This window comes from Choloepus didactylus, chromosome 8, assembly GCF_015220235.1.
Source record: "Choloepus didactylus isolate mChoDid1 chromosome 8, mChoDid1.pri, whole genome shotgun sequence".
Taxonomy (NCBI): domain Eukaryota; kingdom Metazoa; phylum Chordata; class Mammalia; order Pilosa; family Megalonychidae; genus Choloepus; species Choloepus didactylus.
Window position 1 is genome coordinate 60235351 of NC_051314.1, and position 26483 is coordinate 60261833.

The 26483-nt window shown below is 38.3% G+C and overlaps 1 protein-coding gene across 1 annotated transcript in view; it reads left to right on the forward strand.

Moving 5' to 3' along the window:
• The window catches only part of PTPRR (protein tyrosine phosphatase receptor type R), a 289941-nt gene that overhangs the window by 16557 nt on the left and 246901 nt on the right, over positions 1 to 26483 (forward strand). Inside the window, exon 2 of the mRNA XM_037847618.1 lies at positions 12163 to 12461. Within this exon, the coding sequence (XP_037703546.1) occupies positions 12163 to 12461 (299 nt within the window). The remainder of the gene's footprint in view (positions 1 to 12162; positions 12462 to 26483) is intronic.

Here is a 26483-nt window from a genome sequence, read left to right on the forward strand (position 1 = left end):
CGGAGATGTTGCTCATATTTTTTCATTCTTTTCTCCATCTGCTCCTTTGCGTGTAGGCTTTCAGGTGTTTTGTTCTCCAGTTCCTGAGTGTTTTCTTCTGCCTCTTGAGATCTGCTGTTTCCATTGTGTCTTTCATCTCTTATGTTGTGCCTTCCATTTCCATAGATTCTACTAGTTGTTTTTTTGAACTTTTGATTTCTGCTGTATATATGCCCAGTGTTTCCTTTAGAGCCTCTATCTCTTTTGCAATATCTTCTCTAAACTTTTTGAATTTATTTAGCATTAGTTGTTTAAATTCCTGTATCTCAGTTGAAGTGTACGTTTGTTCCTTTGACTGGGCCATAACTTTGTTTTTCTTAGTGTAGGTTGTAATTTTCTGTTGTCTAGGCATGGTTTCCTTGGTTATCCAAATCGGGTTTTCCCAGATTTGGCTCGGGTCCCAGAGGGAAGAAATATTCAGTATCTGGTTTCCCTGCGCGTGTGTCTTAGAAAATTGCTCCACCCTTTGATGCCTCAGATCACTGTGCTTTTCTGCCCAGCAGGTGATGCCTGTTAGCCTATAATTCTTGACTGGTGTGAGGAGGTATGGCTGTGTTCCCCCAGGCTCTGGGGTCTGGTTCTGAATGGAAAGGGCCCCACCCCTTTCCTCCTAGAGAAGACAGACACCCCAGGCGGAGGTCATTAGCATTTCAATGGTCTCACTCTCTGCTTGTGCTGTCTCCACCCTTCCCCGAGTCACAGCCCTGGAAACTGAAAATGACTGGGGCTTTGTCCACTGAGCTGAAAAAGAAACAGATAGTCCCCTTCAGACCCAGTCCAAGGTGACCCTCTGGCTCTCCAAGGTCAGTCGTCACCCAAAGCCTCTGTCTATTTTTTGGGGATGCACACCTGTAGTGAGCAGTTCACACTCGCTACTTAAAACCCCAGTTGGAGCTCAGCTGAGCTATATTCACTTGCTAGGAGAGAGCTTCTCTCTGGCACCACGAGGCTTTGCAGCTCGGGCTATGGGGGAGGGGGTCTCGCGACTTGGATCCGCAGGTTTTACTTACAGATTTTATGCTGTGTTCTTGGGCATTCCTCCCAATTCAGGTTGGTGTATGATGAGTGGATGGTCTCGTTTGTCCCCCCGCAGTTATTCTGGATTATTTACTAGTTGTTTCTGGTTTTTTGTAGTTGTTCCAGGGGGACTACCTAGCTTCCACTCCTCTCTGTACTGCCATCTTGCCCCGCTCACCTCTCCTGTGTCTTTTTATATTTTCCTCAGAGGCATTTACAAATCAGATGGGAAGCTTGTCATTTCTCATGTAGAATTTCCCATGGGGATTCCCTGACATTGGCCATGTTTATGTCCTTTCTAGGGAAGAAATTACTGGCAATGCTTAAAAACAATGATAGTCCTTTCACTTAATGATCAGAGAAAAAAAAGATACCTTTTCCTGATTGTTCACTTTTTCAGGTTTAGAGACCACAGTCTCATCCTTTTGTTCCTTTCACAAGTTGCCACCATTGATTTAAATACTTGCAATACAAGGATTCATTCTGAGAGGGTGTATATAAGGCCAGTCTATATTGTGCATCCAGGAGTTACCAACATTGTATGTGAAATGATGATTCATAATATATGCTAACTTGACCTTGTAATTTCATGCATTTCTTTCCTCTGTTAAAAATCTCTTCTGAGACTATCAAGGTCATATTCAGAATGAACTTTCAATTGTGTAATTTTACGACCATCAAAACTCACTGGTTTTCCTCATTTAAGTGTTGCTTCTATGATAAAAGTGATTTTATTTTAAATGCAGATGAGTATCCCTGACAAGCTATTGATTAAAAACTCTCTAAGAGATACTCTATCTTTGTTGGGTGAGGAAAATTGTTACTGAGCACATAGTGCAGGTGAGGAATCCTACTACACATCCCTTATCAACTTTCTCTCATTCTTTACAAGAACTATTTCGATCTTTTTCCAGTCCATCCTCCCTTATGAGGTGAATTCATTCTCTTCCACAGAGAAAGTAGAAGCCTTCAGAAGATAACTTGCTCAACTTCCACCACCAACTACCTCACCATAATGGAAGAGAAGCCTCCCTTCAGTCCAAAACTTACACCTCTGCCCATACTCTGGATCCTAACCTCTCCTGTCTTGTGGAGGAACTCAGTCCACTGATTATTCCAGTTGTATTCTCCTGTATCTTCAGCCACTCTTTCTCAATCAGCTCCTTCCCCTTAGGGATTAGATGTGCTCAAATCTGTCCAGTCTTTTAAAACAATTGTATAAGGTGTGGTTGAAGTTCATTTTATTGCATGATGGATGTCCAGTAGTTCCAATACCATTGAAAATACTATCCTTTCTCCATTAAATTGGTATTGCATTGTGCCAGTTTGAATGTATTATGTCCCCCAGAAAAAGCCATATTCTTTGATGCAGTCTTGTGGGGCAGACATGTTAGTGCTGATTAGATTTGCATGGAAATGCGCCCCACCCAACTGTAAGTGATAACTCTGATTGGATATTTCCATGGAGGCATGGCCCCACTCATTCAGGGTGGGCCTTGATCAGTGGAGCCATATAAATGAGCTGATGGGTAGAGGGAACTCAGTGCAGCTGTGAGTGACATTTTGAAGAGGAGCTACAGCCAAGAGGGATACTTTGAAGAAGGCACAGGAGCCGCAGATAAGAGACAGTTTGAAAACAGCTGTTGAAAGCAGACTCTTGCTCCGGAGAAGCTGAGAGAGGACAAATACCCCAAGTGCAACTAAGAGTGACATTTTTGAGGAATTGCAGCCTAGAAAGGAACGTCCTGGGAGAAAGCCATTTTGAAACCAGAACTTGGAGCAGACACTGGCCACGTGCCTTCCCAGCTAACAGAGGTTTTGTGTATGCCATCGGCCATCCTCCAGTGAAGGTGCCCGATTGTTGACGCCTTACCTTGGGCACTTTATGGCCTTAAGACTATAACTGCGTAACCAAATAACCCCCCTTTCATAAAAGCCAATCCTTCTCTGGTGTTTTGCATTCTGGCAGCATTAGCGAACTAGAACATGCATATTTGCCAAAAATCAAATAATCATGTTTTTTTGGTCTCATAAAATGATTTGGGGAGTTTTCCCTCATTTTCTATTTTCTGGAAGAGGCTATTTGGAATTGGTATTATTTTTATTTAAATGTTTGATAGAATTTGCCAATGAAATCATCTGAGCCTGGAGATTCTATTTTTTTCAGAAAGTTTTTAACTAGAAATTTAATTCCTTCTATAGTATTAGGCTATCTATTTCATCTTGGGTGATTTACAATAAATTGTGATTTTCAAGGAATTGGTCATTTCATCTAAGTTGTTGAATTTATGTGCAGAGGTTCATAGAACTCCCTTGTTATTCTGTTATGTCTGTAGGGGCTGTAGTTTTATCCCTCTTTCATTCCTGATATTGATATCTTGTGTTTTTCTCTATTTATGTATTGTCAGTCTTGTTAGAGTTTTATCAGTTTCATTAATCGTTTCAAAACACCAGCTTTTGTTTCATTGATTTTCTCTGTCATTTTATGTTTTCAGTTTTGTTTATGCTTTTAACTTTATTGTTTATTTCCTTCTGTGTGTCTTGTATTTATGTTGCTCTTCTTTTTTTTTTTTTTCCTAGTTTTTTAAGGTGGAAGGCTTTAAGACCATTCCTCTTTCATAATATAAGCATTTAATGCTATAGATTCTCCTATCACCACTGCTTTCAGCTGCATCTCACAAATTATGACATGATAAATTTTCATTTTAGCTCAATTCAAAAGACGCTCTAATTTGTCTTGTGATTTCCTCTTTAAGCCATGAATATTTAGAAGTGTGTTGTTTAATTTCAGTGAGTTTGAAAATAGTCCTGTGTTCTTTCTGTTCTTGTTTCCCAATCTAATTCCATTATATTCAGAGAATCTACTTTGTATGATATCAGTTTTTTTTAAAAATTTGTTGATCCAGGATATGGTCTATCTTGGTGAATGTCCCATGTTGTGATGGTTTAAAGCTTTTCTGTCCCCCAGAAAAGACCATGTTCTTTTAATCCATTCCTGTGCGTGTAGACCTAATGTAGGTGGGACTTTTTGACTATGCTATTTCAATTGAGATGTAACCCACCTCATTCAAGGTGGGTCTTAATCCTCTTATTGGAGCCCTTTATAAGAGGTAAAGGACAGAAAAAGCTCCCAGAGAAACTAAGAGAGAGAAGTGAAGAGAAACCCAGAGGAGCTAAGAGAGACAGAAAACAGAGAAGAAGCCACTGAAGCCAGAAGCTAAATGCACCATGACCCAGGAGCGAAGGACCAGCAGACACGGGCATGTGCCTTCCTATGTGATAAAGGCGCCCCAGATGGTGGCAGCCTGTCTTCAGAAGCCAGGTATTGCCCTGTTGATGCCTTGAGTTGGAAATTTTTACAGCCTAAAAACTGTAAATTGAAGTTAATAAATTCCCATTGTAAAAGCCAACCCATTTCTGGTATATTGCATTTTCCCAGCTTTGGCAAACCAAAATACATGTGCACTTGAAAATAATGTGCACTCTGGTGCTGTTGGACGGAGTGTTCTATAAAAAGCTAATGTATCCTGTTTGTTCATGGTGCTTTTCTGTTCTTTTATAGCCTTGCTGACTTTCTGTCTACTAGTTCTACGTATTATTTAGAGAGGAGTATTAAAGCCTCCAAACATTATTGTGGATTTGCCTGTTTTTCCTTTCAGTTCAGTTGATTTTTTGCTTTATGTATTTTAAACTCTTTTTGGATGTGCATACACATTTAGTATTATTATTGACCTTTTTATCACTGTGTAATATTTCTTTGAAGTCTATAATGTCTGATATTAAGTCACTCCAGCTTTATTTTATTAGTGTTTGCATAATATATATTTTTAATCCTTTCTTGTTAAACCTATCTGTATCATCATATTTGAAGTCAGTTTTTGGAACTCCACAACTGCATTCGAGTCCAGGCTCAAGTTGTAGTAGCTTAGAGGGAGAGAAAAGCTATGACTGTTGACTCCATTCTCTTGGAATTACAGTTCCTCCAAATCTGGAGGAAGATTTTTTTCCTTCAAAGTTTTGTTTCCTACAGACTCCCATTATTGACCAAGACCACTGCTGCCCTAAGATTGCTTGAGGTTGGTACCTGAGAATGAAGAAAAGAAAGAGGAAAAAGTAGAGGGGCAGGGAATCCTGCAGTCTCACTTAAAATTATGAGTTCCCCTTTATAGGCCTGTTTTTTAGAACAAGAAGACTTTTCCTGGAGCTGTCTTTGTTTGCATCTTAGTCCCCACTATGAGTTGGCCAGAGGATACTGTGGGAAAAATGGTGAACTCATCACTGGTGTTGAAGAACTTTGAATTCTGTTCTTCCTCCCCATCCCCCTGTATTATGTAATTTTCAGCATCCTCAAATAGCTGCTTTAGGCTTTTGGTCTAGATTTTGTAGCTCTACTCAGTGGGAGAGAAAGGTAGAGTGTGCTTAGTTCATCTTGCCCAAACACAGATCTTCCATGCCCTTTTAAGTCCTTTGAGACTATTTTATTTTATTGTTGCTCAAAGACTCACCAATTTCCAGGGCAGAGGGTAGAATGGGAATGGTTACATTAGCCCTTCTAGAAAGCTATCCTCAAGGCTTTTCATGTTGAATCTGGTCCTCTGAATGTCCAAGATCAGCTGTTCACTGGTGAATTTTGTCAATAAATCCCATGCAAGTGTTCAGTTGTGGTCTTGCTTGAACTCTCAGTGACACTGACACTGCTGATCACAGACTCCTTGTTACTCTCCTCCCATGCTTTCTGTAGTTCCACAATCTCTCATTTTTCTTCTGCTTTCTCTGACTGCTCCTTGTATGTGGTCTTCTCTGGACCAATGCTCTTCTCACTCTGCGAGTCTCCCTAGGCAGCCACAACACTCAGTTTCCCATCTGCAGGCTCATGTTTTTCAAGTATTTATCTTTCAAGTATTTATCTCTAGTCCAGGGCTGCTTCCTGAGTTTCACATAAATATTACTGCTCTCTAGACACCTCATCTTCTATGTATTGTAGGCACCACAAACTCATATTTCTCTGTCTCAGTAAAGGGCACCACCAGACATCCAGATGCCCACAAAAAACATAGGTGTTATTGTTGAGTCCCCAGTGCTAGCTGCTTCACCCAACAGGAACTCAATCATTACATCAATAACCCTTTTTGTCACTTCCAATATCTTAATACTTCTGAAATTCTTCTCTGCTTCATCCCACTGTTATCACCTGGTCTTGAGTCTTGGCTATTTTCCTCTCACCTAGATGTCTTACCTGGTACCTTTGCATTTATTCTTATTTCCTTCCAATCTATTTTCCTGTATAGCCACAGTGATATTTCAGAAATGTAAATTTTATCTTGTCACTTACCCATTTCTCTAATGATTAATTTCTTAAATGCTATTCAAGATATTTTAGAATTTTTCATATTATACTCAATATCTCTGTATTAATTTCTGCTGCTGCTTAACAAATTACCCCAAAGTTTAGCAGATTAAACAACACCCATTTATTATCTCACAGTTCCTATTGGTCTGGAATCTGGCATGACATAACTAGGTCTTCTGCTTCAAGGTCCCTGACAAGGCTTCTGTCAAGTTATTGGCTTAGACTATGGTCTTATATGAAGCCTCAACTAGGGAAGGATTTGCTTTCAAGGTTACTGTTCCAGTTTGCTAAAGTGGCTGTTGTGCAAAATACCAGAAATGGATTGAATTTTTTAAAGGGGATTGATTAGGTTACAAATTTACAGTTCTAAGACCATAAAGTATCCAAACTAAGGCATCAGCAAGAGGATACCTTCACTGAAAAACAGCCAATGGCATCTGGAGCACCTCTGTCAGCTGGGAAGGCACATTGCTGGTGTCTGCTGGTCCTTTGCTTCTGGGTTCTGGTTTCAAAATGACTTTCTCCAAAATGTCTCTAGGCTTCTGTCTCTCTTAGCTTCTCTCTCAGCTCCTGTGCATCCTTGCTTGATCTCCCAGGTGTTTCTCTCTAAGCATAGGGGGGTCCTCTCTTAGCTCTACTGGGGCAAACTCTGGGCTTCATCTCTTAGCTTAGTATCTCCAAACATCTTTCTGTCTGCATTTCCAAGCATCTGGGTCTGTGTCAGCTCTTAGCTTCTCCTGGGGCAAACTCTGGATTACATATCTTAGCTTCTCTCCAAAATATCTGTCTCAGATTTTCTGAGCTTCTCTCTATGACCTCTCTTAAAGGACTCCAGTAAACTAATCAAGACCCACCCTGAATGGGTGGGTTCACATCTCCATGGAAATAATTTAATCAAAAGGTCTAACCTACAGTTGGGTGGGTCACATCTCCATGAAAACATTCAATCAAAAGGTCCTACCCCCCAAAATTGGATTAAAAGATCATGGCTCTTTTGTGGTCCATAACAACTTCAAACTGGCACTGTCACATGATTTTTGACAGGATTCAGTTTCTTGATGGATGTTGAACTAAGAGCCTCAGTTCCTCACTTGGGGCCACTCAGTTCCCAGCACATGGACCTCTCCAACTTGGCAGCTTGCTTCATAAAAATCAGAAAGAGGGAGTTTACTAGCAATAAAGAAGTTACAGTATTTTTAATCTAATTGCAGAAGTTATATCCCATCACCTTTGCACTGTTTGTTGGTTAGAAGTCACCAGGTCTAGCTCACTCTCAAGGGGATGGGATTATACAAGGGTGTGAATACCAGTAGTTGTGGTCATTGGGGCCATTTTAGAAGTCAGTTTACCACAATCTCTTACCTTCTTGTTCATGTCTGTCTCTTAATCTCTCTGTGCAGGTTTCTGAAAGATTATCAAAAATTTCCCAACTTTCTAATTCTCTGTCCAGCTGTGTCCAGTCTAGTCTTTAACCCATCTGTTAATTTCTTCCAATATTTTTCATTTCCATGATTTCCACTTGGATTGAAACATGCCTATTCTCTTTTTCTTAAACCCTTATTCTTATTTTCCTCTTTTATCTCTTTGTTTTCAATGGACTTATTTAAAACCTCCATTATTTTTCTCTTATTTATTCTTCCCTGGGTGAGAATCTTCCCACTTTTTGTATCTTCTTCCCATGTCTCATGGCAGGAGTTTCCATTGGGCTTTGTAATTTTTTAAACTGATGAATATGTCTTCAGTGAGATTCTTATAAGTTTTATAAGTTCTATTTATACCCTAAGTTCTAGAGATATCACCATGAGACCAATTTTTCAGTTGTTTCTCTCTAAGGCCCTACAGCACTCACAGGTTCTGAAACATTTTCCTCCTTAATAATACATGACCCACTTTTTCCTTGTTTTCCTCTTATTACATTATCATTCCTTCTCAGTTACCTTTACTGGTTCCTTTTTATCATACTTCCTGACTCTAAATATTAGAATTCTACAGCAGTCTGTCCTAAATTCTCTTCTTTATCAATAGCCCAGTACCTTGGCTTTAAATTTTATCTTTATTGGATGACTTCCAGATCTTGATCCCTAACCCTAAACTACACACTTGGATATCCAACTTCTAATTAAACATTTCCATTTTGATATTTAATAGGCATCTGTTCTGGTTTGGCTAATGATGCTGTTACACAAAATAACAGAAATGGATTGGCTTTTATAAAGGGGGGTTATTTGTTTACAAAGTTACAGTCTTAAGGCCATAAAAATATTCAAGCTAAGGCATCAACAATAGGGTACCTTCACAGAAGAAAGGCTGATGGTGTCTTAACACCTCTGTTGTCTGGGAAGGCACATGGCTGGCATCTTCTTCCTTTGCTTCCAGGTTGTGTTCCAGCTCCTCTCTCAGCTCCTGTGCATTCTTTAAAATGTTGCTCTTGGGGGCATTTTGTCCTCTCTTAGCTTCTCTGGAGCACAGTGTCAGCAAAAGTCTGCTTTCAGTGGCCATCTTCAAAATGTCTCTCTTGGCTGCAGCAGCAAGCTCCTTCTATCTGAGCTCTTATAGGGCTGCAGTAAACTAATCAAGATCCATGCTGAATGGGTGGGGCCACACCTCCATGGAAATAATCTAATCAAAGTTATTACCCACAGTTGGGTGGGTCATATCTACATGGAAACAACCTAATCCAAAGATTCCAACCTAAACAACACTAATATATCTGCCCCCACAAGATTACATTAAACAACATGGCTTTTGAGGGGACATAATACATCCAATCCAACGCAGCATCTCAAAATTAACATTTACAAAATATTTACTTGAGTAACTTCATGAAGTTGAAGGAAATGAGTCAATAGAGAGATAGCATTTGAATATAGAGAAGACAAAACTAATTCCAAACAACAGCTCTGTGGCCCTTGAACTTAAGAGTTTGAATATGAGAAGTTGATTATAAACCCAGATTCATAGGCTACATTTCCAGAGAATCTACTATGGTAATTCTAGGCCAGGCCTGGAAATCTGCATGTCAATATTGCAAGGGGTTAAGAATGATACTTTGAAAACCATTTTCTTACCTAATAGTTGTGGTAAGGCTCCTAATATTACATTGACAACTTGGTTCTCATTATTCAAGGATAGGTCAGGAGTCCATCCTTCAGGATAAGATAGGAGGAGGCCCTATAATTTGTATTTCAACTATGTTTCCATTGGATCTTTCCCCCTTTCTCTGTAGGCCAGTTTAACACTGGAGGCATTTATTGGCTAGACACACCTATTCTACTTACATAAAATGTCTCTGAAAAGGTTTTCTGTGATTCACACCATGCAAAACTGAAAGATTGAAAATAATTGTGTAATTTTCTCATTGCTAATTTCTTTCTCCCCTTCTCAGAAATCTGCATTCTCTGATCTTTTAATCTTCTTCTTCCATTCTTCCTTAATACTCATGTGAATCCAGAGTAGAGAAATTGCCAGTTTTTGCAGCTTTAGCATATCAGTCTTTTTATCTAAACATCAAGTGTGGTGTGACCAACCTATATTTCTAGCTTCTCTGACAAGTCTATCTCACCAATATGCATTTAACTTTCAATAGGGGTATAAAGACAGGTTAATTTCTTAGCCAGTTCAAGTGCTTTCTTCTATGTTATAGACATTTGGGGACTTATCTTCTGGTACCAGTGGCTTTAGCATTTAGATCATTCAAATTGCAATTACATTTCACATGGATTCTGAAATAGTAATAGCAGCTAATCATCATGTCTTCAATTCTGAGCAGGCTAAATAGACTGTAACATTTTTAAGCCGTCAAACTGCCATAATTTCCCAATGATAATGATCGGACAGTAATGATGTAGAAATAATTCTAAATATTATTCTTCTGAATGAAATAAGAGTTCCTCAGAATTAAAAATTTAACCATCGTTAGGAATATATGTGACATTACGGAATTCAGAACAGGGTACTTCAATCTTATTAATCTTACCACTGTTCTGTTGATGGTAAATGATGCTAAAGTTTTTAGTTGAATTAACATTCTAGACACAAAATATTCATTTAGTATTTTACTAAATGTAATTTGCTAAATCTTATTGTAGTATCCTAGAAGAGTTCCCACGCTTCTGAAAGGTCAGCAGTTCCCTCCCTCCCCTCTGAGTATGATGTTGTTCAGAGCAACAATGAAGTGATTGTCTTTGGGTTCAGAAATAGTTTATCTTAGTTTATCATTCTAATATTGCTCATTTAAGGATGGATGGCCCATTGTTTTGGAAAAGTCATATTATATGCTTGAATGAACTTAGGTTTCCCACCTTAGAGCCTGGCCACTTGCCAAAAGGAGAAATCTGGAATGTTCGCCAGCATGAGAACTTAAATCTGCCGTGACAGTGCTTTTGAAGTCAGGCATGTTAATAGCTCAGATTTGAAACAAACAAACTTGCAGGACCTTGCAAGGTTTAAGAAGTAAATGATAAAAATAGGGAAGTATGGAGGAATTCTTGTAAGGAGAATAAGTAATTTTCTAAGGGCAGTATTTGTATAGCTTATGGTTGCTACAGACATATGAAGAGAAAATTTGGTGTGCTAGGGTTGCTATTATCTGCCTTTATTATGTTACAATCTGCTCACTTCACTTACCATTTTATACAGAAACTCTTAGTTTGCTTTATAACTAGCAGTTGACCTAGTAATTTTCTTTCTGACTCATGTGTATGTGTTATCTCTTTCCTATTGTGGCCAAAGACAAATGAGAGAAATAGTTTCTCAATTAAGTGGATACTTACCTAACAGAAGAAATAAAGTTGAATGTATTAGTTAGGATATAGGTTTAATTGCCATAACTAAGATAATCAAAATAACAGTAGCTAAAACAAGATAGAAAATTGTTTCTCTCATATAAAGTCTGAGTAGGAACTCTGGGGTTGACATGGTGACTCCATTTTTATCAGAAACCTAGACTCCTTTTGTTGTATTGCTCTAACATCCTTAACACATGGTTTCCACCTCATGCTCCCACCATACCATCTGCATTTCAGGCTGCAAAAAGGAGGAAAGGCAGAATAAAAGGTGGCATTACACCTCAGCTCACATCATGTTTACTCACATCCTAATGGCTAGACTTCGGTCAACTGGCAACACTTAGCTGCAGGGGAGGCTAGAAAATGTAGTCTTATCTGGGTGGCCATATTATTAAGAAAAAGTAGAGAACGGATATTGTTGGATAACTGGCAGTTGCTACAACAATGAGTACCTCAAGATGTCTTCCTCCAAGGAACTTAAAATATATTTCTTAGAAAGTATACATAATTAACTATAATACAAGCAGGATAAGTATAAATAAGAATTGTATGTGATGCTATTGCTTAAAAGGAATAGAGGGAGCTTGAATATGATATAAATGTTCTAACATTTGAGGAGCAGAAAAGACATACAGGTATAGAAGTCCAACAGAGTGTTGGAACTGTGGATTTAGTTAAAGTAGAGTATTCCTGACTAAAAGAGGTATTAGAATGTGTCTGAGAAATGAGGACTTTTCCAAACTCTATCCATGTTTTTCCACCCAGAGTCTCTGAGATGCTTCCACACCAACAAGCATGTTTTAGTTATTGGGGGGTGATGAAGCCAGGAAATAAAATAGAGACTAATGAACTAAACCCTTCACAAGTCTTAAATCCTCCTAAGAAAAGATAATTCTCTTTGTTAGATGTTGTCACCAATTTTGCTGAATAGATTCTTTGACTTTCCTTTCTGCTTCTTCCCCCTTTCAGGGTGCTTTTCAGGAAATGATGATCACTTTTTTGGAAGTCATCAGAAGAGGAGTGGGAAGCCAGTATTTATTTATCACCATCCTCAAGGTATTGAGAAGAGCCTGGATATAACTCCGCAAAAGATATATAAACACAGTTATCATTCCTCCTCTCAAACTCAAGTAAGCAAACACCACCAAATTGTTAATTCAGCAATTCCTAGACCTGCATATGACCCATCTCTCAATCTGTTGACCATGGCTGGTCAAGATCTTGAAGTGGAAAATCTTCCAATCCCAGCAGCAAATGTAATTGTGGTGGTAAGTATTAAGTTTATTTGATGCTGATGTTCTATTCTTATTGATGCTTGAAAAAACTAACCAAGGGTGAATGGTTATCACTGGATCTCAATGGTTATTTACTTCTCATTCTCTGATATTTTTTGTTTGTTACTTGATTATCATCTTTTGCTTCCTCTTGAATATAAGGCCCATTACATCAGGGAGCTTTTTTTGCATCCTCTTGCATAGCACAGTACATGGGACATGGTACCAGCTTAATAAATGTTTGAATTTAAAATTATTTTAGGATGGGCTTAAGATTACAGCAGATCATATCCTGTACTGAGTTTCTTGTCTTTTGTGATAATTTGTTCTAAGCCAGTAATTTTTAGTCTCAGCCTATGCAAATATATAGTACTAATTGAAGATTCTCTGGTCACAATACTCAAATTGCAGTAGATGAAGAGCTAGTCAAAAAGGGTGGGGGTGGTTTAGGAGAAGGGTAGCTTTCTGTTACTGGAGTAAATAAGATGGTTGGGAAGTAATTGATAGATAATGTACCTAGGATCATTGAACCTTTTTTTATTAATTAAGGAGATCACCTTTTATTAATTAAGGAGATATAACAGTCCCATTACTTATATTCTTATGGTTCGTAACCCAGGTCAGAGGTTCCCAATTTGTGGAGGTATTGCTATTGAAATGCATAGATTGATACCCTATTTGGACTGTGTCCCTCTCAAGTTTAAAATTGTAACATAAAAGGCCACATTAAAACTACAAATCGGTAGCTAAATGTTTGTCATTGAATTTTTTCCAAAAATATAACCAAATGCATTGACTTTTGATTCAATGAAACCATGTTTACATTTGGCAACCTCTTTATGCACCAAATGTACTTAAATTAAGCAAGCTTCTTTTCCTTTTCTTTATTTTTTTAACATACTATAATAGGACACCTTACTTGGCATTGAGAATCAAAGATCCATTCATTAACTTTTCAGCTAGCATACAATTGTGTATTTTCTATAGACCAGTCATCATTTGGGGTATCTGGAAATAGAGATGAATGAAAAGGAGTATCTGGTTTTGCTTGGGAAATTTCTGGGGAAATGTCCATAATTCAATAAAAATCATGAATTGAGAACACAAAATGAGATTTTGTTAGGATCAAATGTGTGGGTCATTTGGCTTCCTGAAATACTTGAACAAGTTTTCTGCATTTACATGAGGAACAGATGTTCTGAAGGTGAAAGTCATGTGCTCTGCCAATTCAGTGAAGAATAATGATGTTAATGATGTTGTTGTATCTGAATATGCCTGGGTTAATCTGGGGCTTGTGAGAACTATTTCATCTAGTGACTGTCGTATACTCATAATTATCAACTCAAAGTCACTGTGAATTGCATTTCAAGAGGTTTGTGCTATCCTGTAATCCAATGTACTGTATCTTTAATTTAATATTCTGGAGGATAAAAGGCATCAATGAGAAATTCACCTGATGGGTCATTAAATGTTTAGCTTATTTGTCATTTGGAGATTCAGGAAGAAGCCGTGGTTTTCTTGTGGGTAATGATTACACAGAAGCAGTGGTGATTTTGCTGCATTAGCCTTCCCTAATCTCTCTTTATCTTGCATCTAAACATGCCGGTGACTTACAACCACACTTGCTAGTGCTAATGTTTCCAGTAATCCACTTACATTACTAATGCACATGGTAATTTTGTAAGAAAACCAGGGAAGTGAGATTATTTTTTAAATAAATCAATAATGTTAAACTTCCTCAAAAAGCCAAGGGGTGACATGCAATCAAATATTGGTTGGTTTGCAGATCCATTTTGTCCAGACAAGGGATTTATTATTGCAGCATAGGAGATACAAGGGAGATATTCTGGAGCAGCTGAATGACTTTGATGAGATGTTTCATGGTTTTAGTTCCTTTAATTCTGGAGCTGTACTTAGGATTACAGCCCTTTTTCTTATAAATTCAGTTAGAAGGACTTCCTTAACAACGACTAGGTATTACTATGTTTTACTCAAAATATGATTTTATGTCGTGTCAATACAAATATAAAACAGATTGAGCCTTAATAATCATGTAACAAAATACTTTGTAGATTGCATATTGATTTTTCTAAAATTAAAGATGTATTTCAAATGAAACAAACAAACAAACAAACAAACACACACATATCAGTAACAAAACTGATACGTGTTTGTGTGGCAAGGGTGTGCATCTATTACACACACACACACGTACACATGAATGCAGACCTTATTGCTTGAGGATTATGGCAGTGGTATTAAGAATTCTTTTGTGGCTTAATTTATATCAAAATGAACAGAGTTAATAAGCATAAGGTTCTTGAAGTAGAGAAATTAATGGAATTTTTTCCAGGTAAAAAGCCACTCACCCAACTTTCAAAACTTACATGTAACTTCTAAGGCTTCCTAGTTCAGAGCAAGGGAAATCACTTCTCCCCTATATTTCTTTACCCCTCTGTCTCTTATTTCTGACATCATTAAGACGAGTTTTAGAATGAGAAATTTAACAGGGACATGAAAGATACATGTGTCCCTCCTCCCTTCCTGATTCCCAATTGCCACATAAAGCATTTCATAAGAAGGTTTTTCCACAAACAAGATTTTTTCCCCTTTTTCTTCTTTCTTTTTTAATTGGGAAAATCTGTAGTTTATTTATTCCAAGGAGAAGACAGCACAATTAAAGTGTTTATCCAAAAGACTGCTAATTATGTTTGTGAAGCTCAATTAAGATGCTGTTATCAGGATTTCTGTATAAGTATGATGTGGAGAATATGAATGGTTTCAAGGTCAGTGCTGTGGCAGGAACCAAAAAATAATGCCTTTAGTCAAATGTGTGCTGGAGTTTTGTAGCTCTCCTCACTGGCTCACCAGGCTGGGCATCAGGCCACAAGGCAGCATCACCAGGGAGGAGCGAGCCCAGGCATGAGGGAAAGTGGTGGGGCAGAAGCAGCTAGGGACCTTTCCAGTTCAGTAATAGGTTGCTGAACCAAGATGGTTCTAGCCTGGACAAATTTGAAAAAATTGGGGGTTCCGAAGGCTTTGGAATACAAAGGATTCCAAGGGTGTTTTCCAATGGGTGGTTTTATTTCAAGTCCAGTGAAATGAGTATAGAAATGAGGAGATTATGACCTACCGCATTAAATGGACTTGGGGGAAAGAAAATAAAGACAAGAAAAAGGAGGAGGTGGAGGAGAGGAGAAAGAGGAAGGAAAAGAAGAAACAGAAAGGAAGAGATGGAGGGGGAACAGGAAGAAGAAGGGAAGTAAAGGTAAGTTAGAGGCAGTTCTTAAAGCAGTGGGAAGATGCCTGTGAGCACATTAGAAGATAGAGGGGAATTTTCAGGAGCCTCTGTGAGATTCCTAAAATCCTATAGTTTCTTGCCTTGCTCGTCACTCACCCAGATATATTCTCTCTCTCCTCTCTCTCTCTCTCTCTCACTCTCTCTCTCTCCTCTCTCTCTCCCTCTCCATCTCTCTGACACAAAACATTCTTTGCAAATATATATATATATATATATATGTATATATATATATATATATATATATATATATATATATTTAACCAGTAGTTAACTTAGAAAACTATTAAAGTCAAATTCTCTGGATAACTCTGGGCTTCAGTTACATCCCAAACGTTGTTTTCCAGCTTGGTTCTGCTGTTGGCAAGTTTTTGAGTTTTAATTAAGAAGTAAAAGAGATAATCCTTTGGTGCAATTTGAAGAGCTTTGAAAGACCAGTCTTCTCTAGTCATCTTGCCATGGTAAATAAATTATACAGCATTTAGTGTGTTGTACAATATGGATGAATTATTTTTGGGCACTTTTTCAGTAGACAGGTTGGTTTAATTATAATTTTCTATTTGTCTAGTGAATGCCACAGAGAAATTTTATGTCAACCATGTCAGAGTAGGTGTATTGTTTAGGAATATTTTAGTTGCAAGTGACAAGAAATAAGAAATCCACCCAAACTAGAGAAATTTAATGCTTCAAGTAACAGCACTTCTGTGTAGTGCCTCTAGCTTTAGATATGTTTCAATCAAGGGCTCAAATTATGTAACCAGGATCAATCTTTCAGCTCTGCTTCCTCCAGGGTGACTTTATACTAACATTGGTTCTCTCCTCTTCATGACAGTATGTCTGCCAGAAACTCCTAGGCTCATATTCAATAAGAAAGAGTGATTCTTTCAAAGCTGCCAATAATGTCCTGGGCTTCCTATGACTAGACAAATTTAAGTACTCACTCATTCCTAAACAACTTGTGGCCATGTGATGATATTAGGTTAATTAATAGGTTAATTAGCTTAAACCTAAACCACAAACATACATCACTCCTAGAGCTTCCCTAAACATCCACAAGCAGTGTATGGAAGGGAAAGTTACCCAAGTGAAAATTGGGACACTATTAATAAGCTAATGTAGACTTGATGCTAGATAGCAGCCTAGAAGCCAAATGTGTGCTAAAGCTGGGTCTCTGGACTTGAGTTTTTACTAAGATATGATTACCCCTGTAAGGAACAATGAGGATACAAGGACTTACGACTAGGTCTCAGGATGTGATTCTTATACAAAATGGTTGACAAAGGTCATACTCCAAAGTCTCCAACAATGCCTTAAATAGGCAACAAATTCACTCTGACATAGGAGCAAGTTAAGGGACTATGTCCTAAAACTCAGGCTATTTCTCAGGCAATGAGAATGACCATGTTGTAATGCAATCTATTGCACCTGTGATATAATGTCCTAAGAATGTCTCAAATTTGTAGAAACCACTGCAGCCTTTATAGATCTTGATTGTGAGTACCTTTTTGGCAGGGAACAACAAGGCTGTGCTGAGCTGTGGAGGAAATGGGTGCCTAGGTTCTTTCCTGAGCTAAGTGACTTGCTCATGGTAGGCAAAAACAGAAAGTGTGATTCAAACACAGACCCTGAGAAAAGTATGAATTACCATATGACAAGGGCATTCTGGGTCAAAACTGTAAATACCTAGTCCAAAATGTGAAATGGATGAAAAACACTAGTCTACTGTAATGTGGGATGTGACTCGAATGCCCCTCATTACAGTCCTGGGACACCTATCCCAAGTTCCTGAAAAGAAGAAGTATAAAAGCCTGAGAGAACAAATCTAATAAAAATGATACAGTACAAGGAAGTTGGTTAAAAAAAGAACTTGAGAAATACACAAATTTACTAATGGAAAATGAAAAATCATAGAGAACTGAGTCCATATAAGAAACTAAAAGTGACAAAGGAGGCATCACAGATGAGTGGGGAAGGATGCTGAATCAGATGGTGCTGGCACAATTGAAGAGTTATTTGGCAAAGAAAAACTGTGACAGTAATAAGCAACATTTATTGTATGCATACAGTGTGCTAGGCACCATGCAAATATTATCTCATTTCATCAGTACAACAAGCTTTCGAGATAGCTACTATTATCCCCACTTTATCCTTTTTCCTTTCTTTCCCTCATAGACTGCACCATCCTGCTAACTAGTCACTCTGCACCCATTCTTGCCCATTTTTGTCAGAATGATCTGTAGAAAGTTTAAATCAGATCATATCACACACCACACATGTACACACTTACATTCACCACTGCCTTGCCAATGCCATAGGAATAAAATGCAAACACCTTTCAATGGCCTACCTGATCCTACATCATCTGGGATAGAAGATTTCCCATGACCCTTCCCATAGATTCTGATTACCTAGCTTTAACTTGAGGTGCAGGAATATGGATGTTTGGCAAGTACTCTGGAAGATTCCTTAGTTATAAGAAGTTTGGGAAGCACTGCACATGATATGGCCTATCCCTGTGTCTCTGAACTCATCTCCTACCCCCTCTCTTCTTCCTGCCTCCTCTGTCTCCATGCTCACGGTTCTGGCTTTCTCTTTGCCTCTCAACAGTGAGCTTGTTCCTGGATCAGGTACTCTGCACTTGATATTCTCCTGCCTAGAATGCACTTCCTCCTAATCTTTGAGTCTAGCATGTAATGGAGGCTTAAGAAACAATTTTAATTTAATGAGTTAATGCCAAATACCAAAATGCTGTTGTTTCTGTATACTGAGTTTAGGAGTGATTTTTAAATTGGGTTATTTTTACTTTAATAACAATTATTTTTTCCACTTTTTCCTTCCTTTTACTAGTTAAATTTTCAAGAGAGCTTGAACATTTTTTTGCAACGACTTTCAAAATTACAAATTTGAACATAAAAAACATATATACACTGGGAATATATTGTATCGCTGGAAGAAAGAGGGAGCCCACTTGCACCCTAGCCAGAGCAACACCCTGTTTAAAACTGCAGCATCCAAAGACATACATGTCCACCTTTCTGCTTTATTTTCCTTTGTAGCACTTTTCGTCATCTGGTTACTACTTTTTATTTTTTCTTTCTTTCTTTCTTTCTTTCTTTCTTTTTGTCTCTTTCTTCTCCATCTAGGACATAAAGGATTTTTCTATTTTTTTTTTTTTCACTGCTATATTCCCAGGGCCTAGAACAGTATCTCGCCAATAGTAGGAATTCACTCTAGGACACACAAGTCCGTGTCAGAATCTCATCACTGTAGCAAAGGAGATGGGATTGCGCTAATTTTCTTAGGCCAATAAGGGCCACTCCTGGAACTGGGAGTTATCTCAGACCACTCTATACAAGACTGACTGGTTCCCATTAGAAAGGGGGAATGGGTAAATGCTGAGGATTTCCCAAGAGCGTCCACCGCATTTCTAACACAGCCCTGCTTCTGGTCTCTTGTTATTCTGCTGGTTGGTGCTCTCTTGTAGTCTTCAGTGAGGCAACGGATGCTTTAAACCCTGTCCAGCAGGAAGGGTCCTGTACTCCTCAGCATCTGGTCCAAAAAGGAAACCCCAGCCTGCACAGCTATGCCCCTTCTTGCATAACACAGGGAAAACTACCTCAACATCAGTGCAAAGGCATCAATTACTGCTTAAAATAACAGAGGTTCAATATCAAAAAGGCTGTACTGCCTGAATCTTCATTCAATTTAATTTTAACAACCACCTCCTGAGGTAGTCAGGAGTCTGCTATTTTCCTCACTTTACAGAGGAGGTGAGAGAGATTCAAGGAACCCAAATGACTTGCCCAAGGCCAGAAAGCTGGTGGGAGAGTTAGCCCTGGGACCTGGGGTTCCTGCATCTCAGTATAGCCTTCATCTGTCCTATTACCTCCATCAGGTTGCTGCTCAGGGTTGCTAGAGTTTGCTGTGTGGACTGGCTGTGAGGGACAAGTAGAGGTAGCCAGAGGGATGAGAATGGAGTCTGAGGATGAGCCTGGGAACTGACCTCAATTACTAGGTTCTTTTAAAAAGATATCGAAAGCCTCTTGTGTTTAAAAATGAGGGTCTAGTCTTCCATGCTTTGCTACCAGGCTGAAGGCTATCCTGAAAGGAAATCTCAGGGAAAATCTGCCACACAGACAAACTTTGATTTAACAAGCATGTACAGAATCAGGTAAGCAACCTATTCTACAGAGTCCATGAAGTTTTCATTCTCTGTCCCTGTGGGTTCTGACAGAACCTCGCAAAGGGTGAATACTCATCTCAGTTTGTCCAGGACTTTCCTGGTTTTAGCGCTGAAAATCCCATCCTCTAAGAACCCCCACAGTCCTGGGCAAACCAGTATGATTGGTCACCCTATCTAACTTTGCTTGAATTGTTCACTTGAGGTTGATGTGATAACATTCTAGCAGCAGGAATCAGTTAAGTCTAGAGAGTTAGGCAACAAAATCCTCAAATAAGTATCTTCCTGCTACAGAACCACTTAGATGGGAACCATTTGGAAGGGTATAGGCTGCTGCGACCCCTACATTCTACACTGTTCAGAGAGGGTGGGAGTAATAAGGAAATAAAGTATGGAGCATGTAGTAGCTGCCTCTGAAATGCAGACTTCTGATTAGAGTCTTTCAAATGCTAACTAACCATCTCAAGAGTGTGTATTTCTCATTAGGATACTTAAAATGTTAACTAAAAACCAGGACAGTGTTGGTTAAAACTAGCTAACACATCTCAATATCAAGCTTTCCATGCTGAAGTATTGTGAAGAGGATTAGTCAACATAGCAGTGAGTACAGAATCAGGTTTGAAAGAAAAAGTCAAGATTAGTCTTGGAGGAGCCAAAACCATTGTCAGATGGGAGGGCAAAGAGTTGAGTTGAAAAAGGGAGACAGATCACAAGGCCAGGATCTAATACATGAGAGAAAGAGGGAGAAAGAAAAGGAAGGTTTTGACATTTCAGCAGTAAATAGGCCCAAGAAGCCTGGAGTTATTTTTTATTGATTATTTGATTTTGGTGCTTTGCTCAGTGGGTTTGCCAGAAAGATAAGGGTACATAAGCGCTGGCTCCCCATATCTTGAAGGATTTCAAGACCCAGTTTAAACTCCACTTCCACAGTGAAATATCTCCTGCTTACTCCAACCATTACTCTTATTGTGTTCACCCCAAATTTTAAAGCACTTTTGCACAATTTATCGCACTTAATTGCCTATCATCGTATGCTCTTGTTTTAATTTTATCTCCCCTCATAGAGTAGAAATTCCATGAGAAAATAAACTATATTTTATACATATATAATCTCTTGATCATGAATACAAAGTAGCTAGGCAATGAATATATTTGGATGTGGTTTAATTCACTTCCAGGATCCAAAGTCATTCGATTTGACCTAACTAACCTGGGACATCTGCCATGTACATTTCTTAAACCAGTCAAAGGTTTCTCTTGATTCTCAAATAAATGTAGTTTGATCTTAGACCCTGTTTTTCTGCCTTCCTTGCAAATGGCATTTTTTTCTATAGATTTTGTCTGTGTATCAGTTTTCCATTGTTGCATAAACAATTACCTCAAAATTTAGCAGGTTAAAACAACAAATATTTCTTTTCTCGTGCAGTTTCTGGAGGGCAGGATCTGGGAGCAGCTTGGCTGTGTTGTTCTGGCTCAGAGGTTGCTGCAGTCAAGCTGTCAGCTGCAGTCTCTGAATACTTGACCAGGGTTAAAGGATTCACATACTTGACCAGGGTTAAAGGATTCACTTCCAAGCTCATTCATATAGCTTGGCAAAAAATTTTGTTCCTCACCATGTGGCCATCTCAATAATGAAACAGAACTTGGCTTCTCCCAGAGCAAGTAATCCGAAAGAGAGAGAGAGACGGACAGAGAGACAGAGAGGGAACTTGCGCGTGCGAGAGAAGCAGAGAAGTGCCATGCTGCCTTTTATGGCATAGTCTCAAACACATACACTGTCATTTCTACTTTATTCATTAGGAACAAATCACTATTTCCAGTGCACACTCATCAGGAGGGAAGTACACAAGAGAGTGAATACCAGAAAGCAGGAATCACTGGAACCATCTTGGAGGCTGCCTACCTTAATCTTCAAAGCAAAATTGAAGAATCTTAATTTTTAGCTTTGCTGGCTATTCTGTATTTATTTCCTGTGGTGGCTATATTGATTTCTTATTCCTGCAGTTATAAATTTAGTGACTTAAAGCAACACAGATTTATTTTCATATAATTCTGGAGGTCAGAGATCCAAAAATCAGCCTCCCTGGGCTGAAGTCCAGGTGTCAGCAGAGCTGGTTCCTTCTGGAAGCTCTAGGGGAGAATTTGTTCCTTGTTTCCAGCTTCTGGAGGCTGCTTGCATTCCTTGGTTTATGGCCCCTTCCTCCATCTTCAAAGTCATCTGTGCAGCATCTTCAAAACTAACTCTGACCCTGACCCACCTCCCTCCCTCTTTCACTTATGAGGACTCTTATGATTACACTGGGCCCACCTGTATATTCCAGGCTAATCTCCTCATCATCTCAAAATCCTCAATTTAATCACATTTGCAAAGTCCCTTTTGCTATGTAAAGTACCATATTCACAGGTTCCAGGGATTAGGAGGTGGGCATTTTGGGGGCACTGTTACTCTACCTGCCACAGCCTCTACCTGTGAACTTTAGGAGAGTAACTATGTGCTGAAATCTTATTACAGAACTTTTATCACATTCAGTGATGTAGGAGAAAGTTGAATTGTCCATAAGGAACCTTCAAACATCACAAGAACCTCATGATTACGTATCATGCTCCCCGGTTGACAAATGAGGAAATCAAGGCCCCAAATCAGTAACTTGCTCCAGGTTACACAGTTAATAATAAGTGTTGGAAGCAGAATTCAAATTCAAATTTGTCTGACTTCAAAAACCACGCATTTTTAATTCTACCATAAGTCTTTTTGGTTTTCTTTGGAAAGCATTGTAAATTTAACTTTATGAATTACATTTTCTTTAATTAAATGATAATGTCAATTTGCATTTTCTGAAAACACATTCATTGATGGCTACATGTTATTGTTGGAGCCAGAGGAATGTTGAAGTGGAAAAAAGATCCACTATAGTCATTCCAAAGATAATAATTGAAAAATGAACAATAGTATCAATTTAGTTTTATTTTAAAGAAAATCTAGAAAAAGAAGTTTTTTAATCTACTTCAAAAGTTTAGTTAAATTTTTGACCAACCAACTGAGATCTTTTCTTGATCGAACCTAAATACTTCCTGTTAAATTATAAGCCTTTTTCATGTAATCACCTTTTGTTTTTATCACAAACATTTGCATTTTGGAAAATTTGTGCTTGGATTTCCCTAGATATTACTTTCTCCCTGCAAAATAGACTTGAAGTAGAAACTCCGTTCTTAAGCTTGGCATCCTGACAGTGACAACTGTCACCATCTGCTGCTTTTCTCCATTTCTAGCTACTAAAGCAGAAAGGATGATTCTGGAACACATTCTGGAAATGCTAGAGGTTAAGCTAAGGCAATGTCCATGTGATGCTGGGACACTCGGCCACTTGGTGCATCTGCATGTTTGAGATCACACAGACTCAGCATTTAGATGACTAAAATCTTGGAGAGATGGTTTGATGGATTATTGCACCGGAGACAAAGACTTGCTGTGTAGTATATTGAATATCCTTGTGTAAAGAGAATAATTCAGCCACATTTTGTCCTGATTCCAAAAGTATCTTATTTTCATAGACTTATAGAAAATTTAGAAAATATAAAGAAGGAAAAAACAGAAATATAAATAATCCTTACTTATTGGATAACAGCTGTTGAATAATACTGTTAGATAACACTTTTTTGTCTTATTTGTAATAGATAAATGTTCCCTTTTAACCACTTTCAATGTTATCTTGATACATACCTATCTAGTCTTTATAGGTATGGGTATACACATTTTTGACAAAAATATGAAATCTATGGACATAAGGTTTTGTGATTTTTTACCTGACTTACATTAAGGACACCTTTCCATGTCATTAAGTATGTTATACGGCATCATTTTTAACAGCTGCTAAAAATTCTATTGTGTAATAGATTTTACAGTTTATTTACTCATTTATTTCCCAATATGTTCAATGATTTAAGGAGAAGGAGAAATAAATGTTGAATATGCTAAATATAGTGTTCTCTTTTCAAAACAATTACTCAGTTATTGAGGTAGTTTGCTGAGCCCTTTTTAAGGGGAGCTACCTTCTTTATGTATTCTATTCTGTAGGTAATTATAATATGGGATCTAATGTTTTTCACTTGAACAAAGTGTACATTTCATAGAACTTAAGTCTTAATCAGGGTAACTATTTAAAGCAGCCAGAGAGGTAAAAAGGCCAAAAAATTTTGGATTTTCTGTTAAGAAAATACAAAATGTTCCATTTCAAGACTTTTTATTAAGGAAGATGGTAAGTGTTCTCCTTTATGTTAGAGCCCTGAAAAAATCCTTTAGGAAATCCAAAATTTCAACAGTAACAAAAAATTTTAAAAGTGGGCCCAACAGATGAACAGAGAGGGTATCTTTTCTTTGGAGCAAATACTCACTCGGAGCTGACAGGTTTTTCTCTAAAACTCACTTTTGGTTTCCAGTTTTTAGGAACTGTTCTCTTGAACCTTCTGTGAGTGATTTTGTCCCTCTTTCTTTCCTTCCATGTTTCTTTATCTATTTATCTCAAATAATAAATACCTATACATTGTGCTTACTATTTGTTAATATACAATCTGTCGCTTTAAAATCAAATGGTCAATTGATAATTATATTGTCCTTCCTGGGCATCTGGTCATTCCCATTTGTGATGGAATTGGCACCATTTAAAAAATTCCTTTCTTTCAAGATGATCCTAATAACTCAGAAAGTAGAAACAATTTGTTCCTTTCTCTTGTTTTTGTAAAACAAAGGAGCTAAAAGTCTCAGGAAGGCTCTCTTCCCCGGTAATATTGTAAAGCTTGTTCATGGTGCCAGTCTGCAGTTGGAACATAAGGTGAAGCCAAAGCTCCAGATTTAGGAAATATCCACCAACGTAGGTTTGGTGGATAATACTGTGTGAGTGTGTGGATGGAAGAGAGAATGAAGACACAAAGAAAAAGGAAAGCTGAAGAGGATGGAGTACAGACCTCTAAGGCCAGCTTAGAGAAGGGACAGATGGAAATTGAGGGGTTTCACTGCATAAATTCTTCTGATAATTTTATCCGCTCTTAAAAGCATCCAAGCCAAATATTAGGCTATTGTGTGCATCAAATAATGAAAAACTTTGCTTCTAGGTGCTTCTTGACTCTTTTGGTTGCTTCTCCTGAAGATATAAAATCCCCAGATCCAGCTGTGACCTTTTTGGTTGAAAGCACTGGATTCGCCACTGAACTTAGTATAGTCCTTAGTACATGACATTTCTTAAATGTTTGAGCCAAATAAAGAGGAGAAAATATGCAAACCTGAAAGAGAGAATTGGAAGGGAATGAGGAAGAGTTGGCGATTTGAGCCAATGCTTTAGCCTCAGCTGTATGTGGATGTGTTGTTAGTATTAAGATATTATCTACACTAATGTAATTGGCTTACCAGAAAAAATGATAAAGTGGGGGGAAATATTGTAAGTGGCTAGATATGGCTCTGAGAGATTATAGTGTAGTAAAGTATTAAGACTCAAATTCTGCTATGCTCCCTTTATTTTCTACACGACCTAGGTTAACTTTGTGTTTCATTATCTTTAAAATAGGAGGAGTAGAAGTACCCACCTGATAGAGCTGTGGGGATCCAATGAGAAAACACATCCAATACACTTACATAGTGCCTAGTTTCTCGAGCATACTGCCCATACCCAATAAATGATAACATACAAATAAATGTCCTTGCTGTTGTGCATATGAAGTACAGATCAGTCATTTAATGTCATGACTGGGACTGAAATCAGCAGCAGGTTAGACCAGGATCTGGAGTCCATAAACAATTGAGGACAAGCAGGCCCTGAGGGTTAATATAGTCAGCAGGTAAAACAAGGAAGTCTCAACAGTCAGAAAGTGCCCATCAGGCAGGACCGGCAATGATTTCAGGTGAAGGTTTTGGCAGATTAGCAAAAGATGGGTATTATTCGATCATCTTATTCCTAATCACTATGGAAGAATAAAGATAAAATAGATGTAAACACAGAGGCAGACTCTTTCTTGGGTCTTGCTGGAATGGCCTTCTTGGCGTTTCTTTTTTCTTGTTTCTCTCTTCCTGTCACAGTGTTTGTTATGATAAGGGCAGGTCTCCTGCTGGGGTTTTAATCTTAAGTGTTCTTGGTGTCCTATATCCTTTGGGAAACTGGTTGGGGTGGTGCGGTGGGAGCAGTGTGAGGGATAGCAGTCATGCAGGAAATTGGTGAAGGATTTAAGATATGAATTCTGATCATTGCTCCTTCTATTAATCATAACTAGGAATGGGGTGCAGACAAATTGGGAATCAGCAATAATAGGTGGAAGCATAGGCAGAGGCAGGTCCTAATGTAGGCCAGTGTAGATGCTGAATGAAAAAGCTTCAAGTTTTGGGATCTCTTCACTTTCCCTTGACCAGGATCAAACTTCAGTTCCTTTCTTGGAGTTTGGAGACAGAGATGTGGATGTTGGGGTTAAGTGGCTCAGCAAAGAGGTTGATAGAATAAAAGCCGTAGAGCCAAGTTAAAGAGGAAGGTAACAGATATATCAGTATAAAATCAAA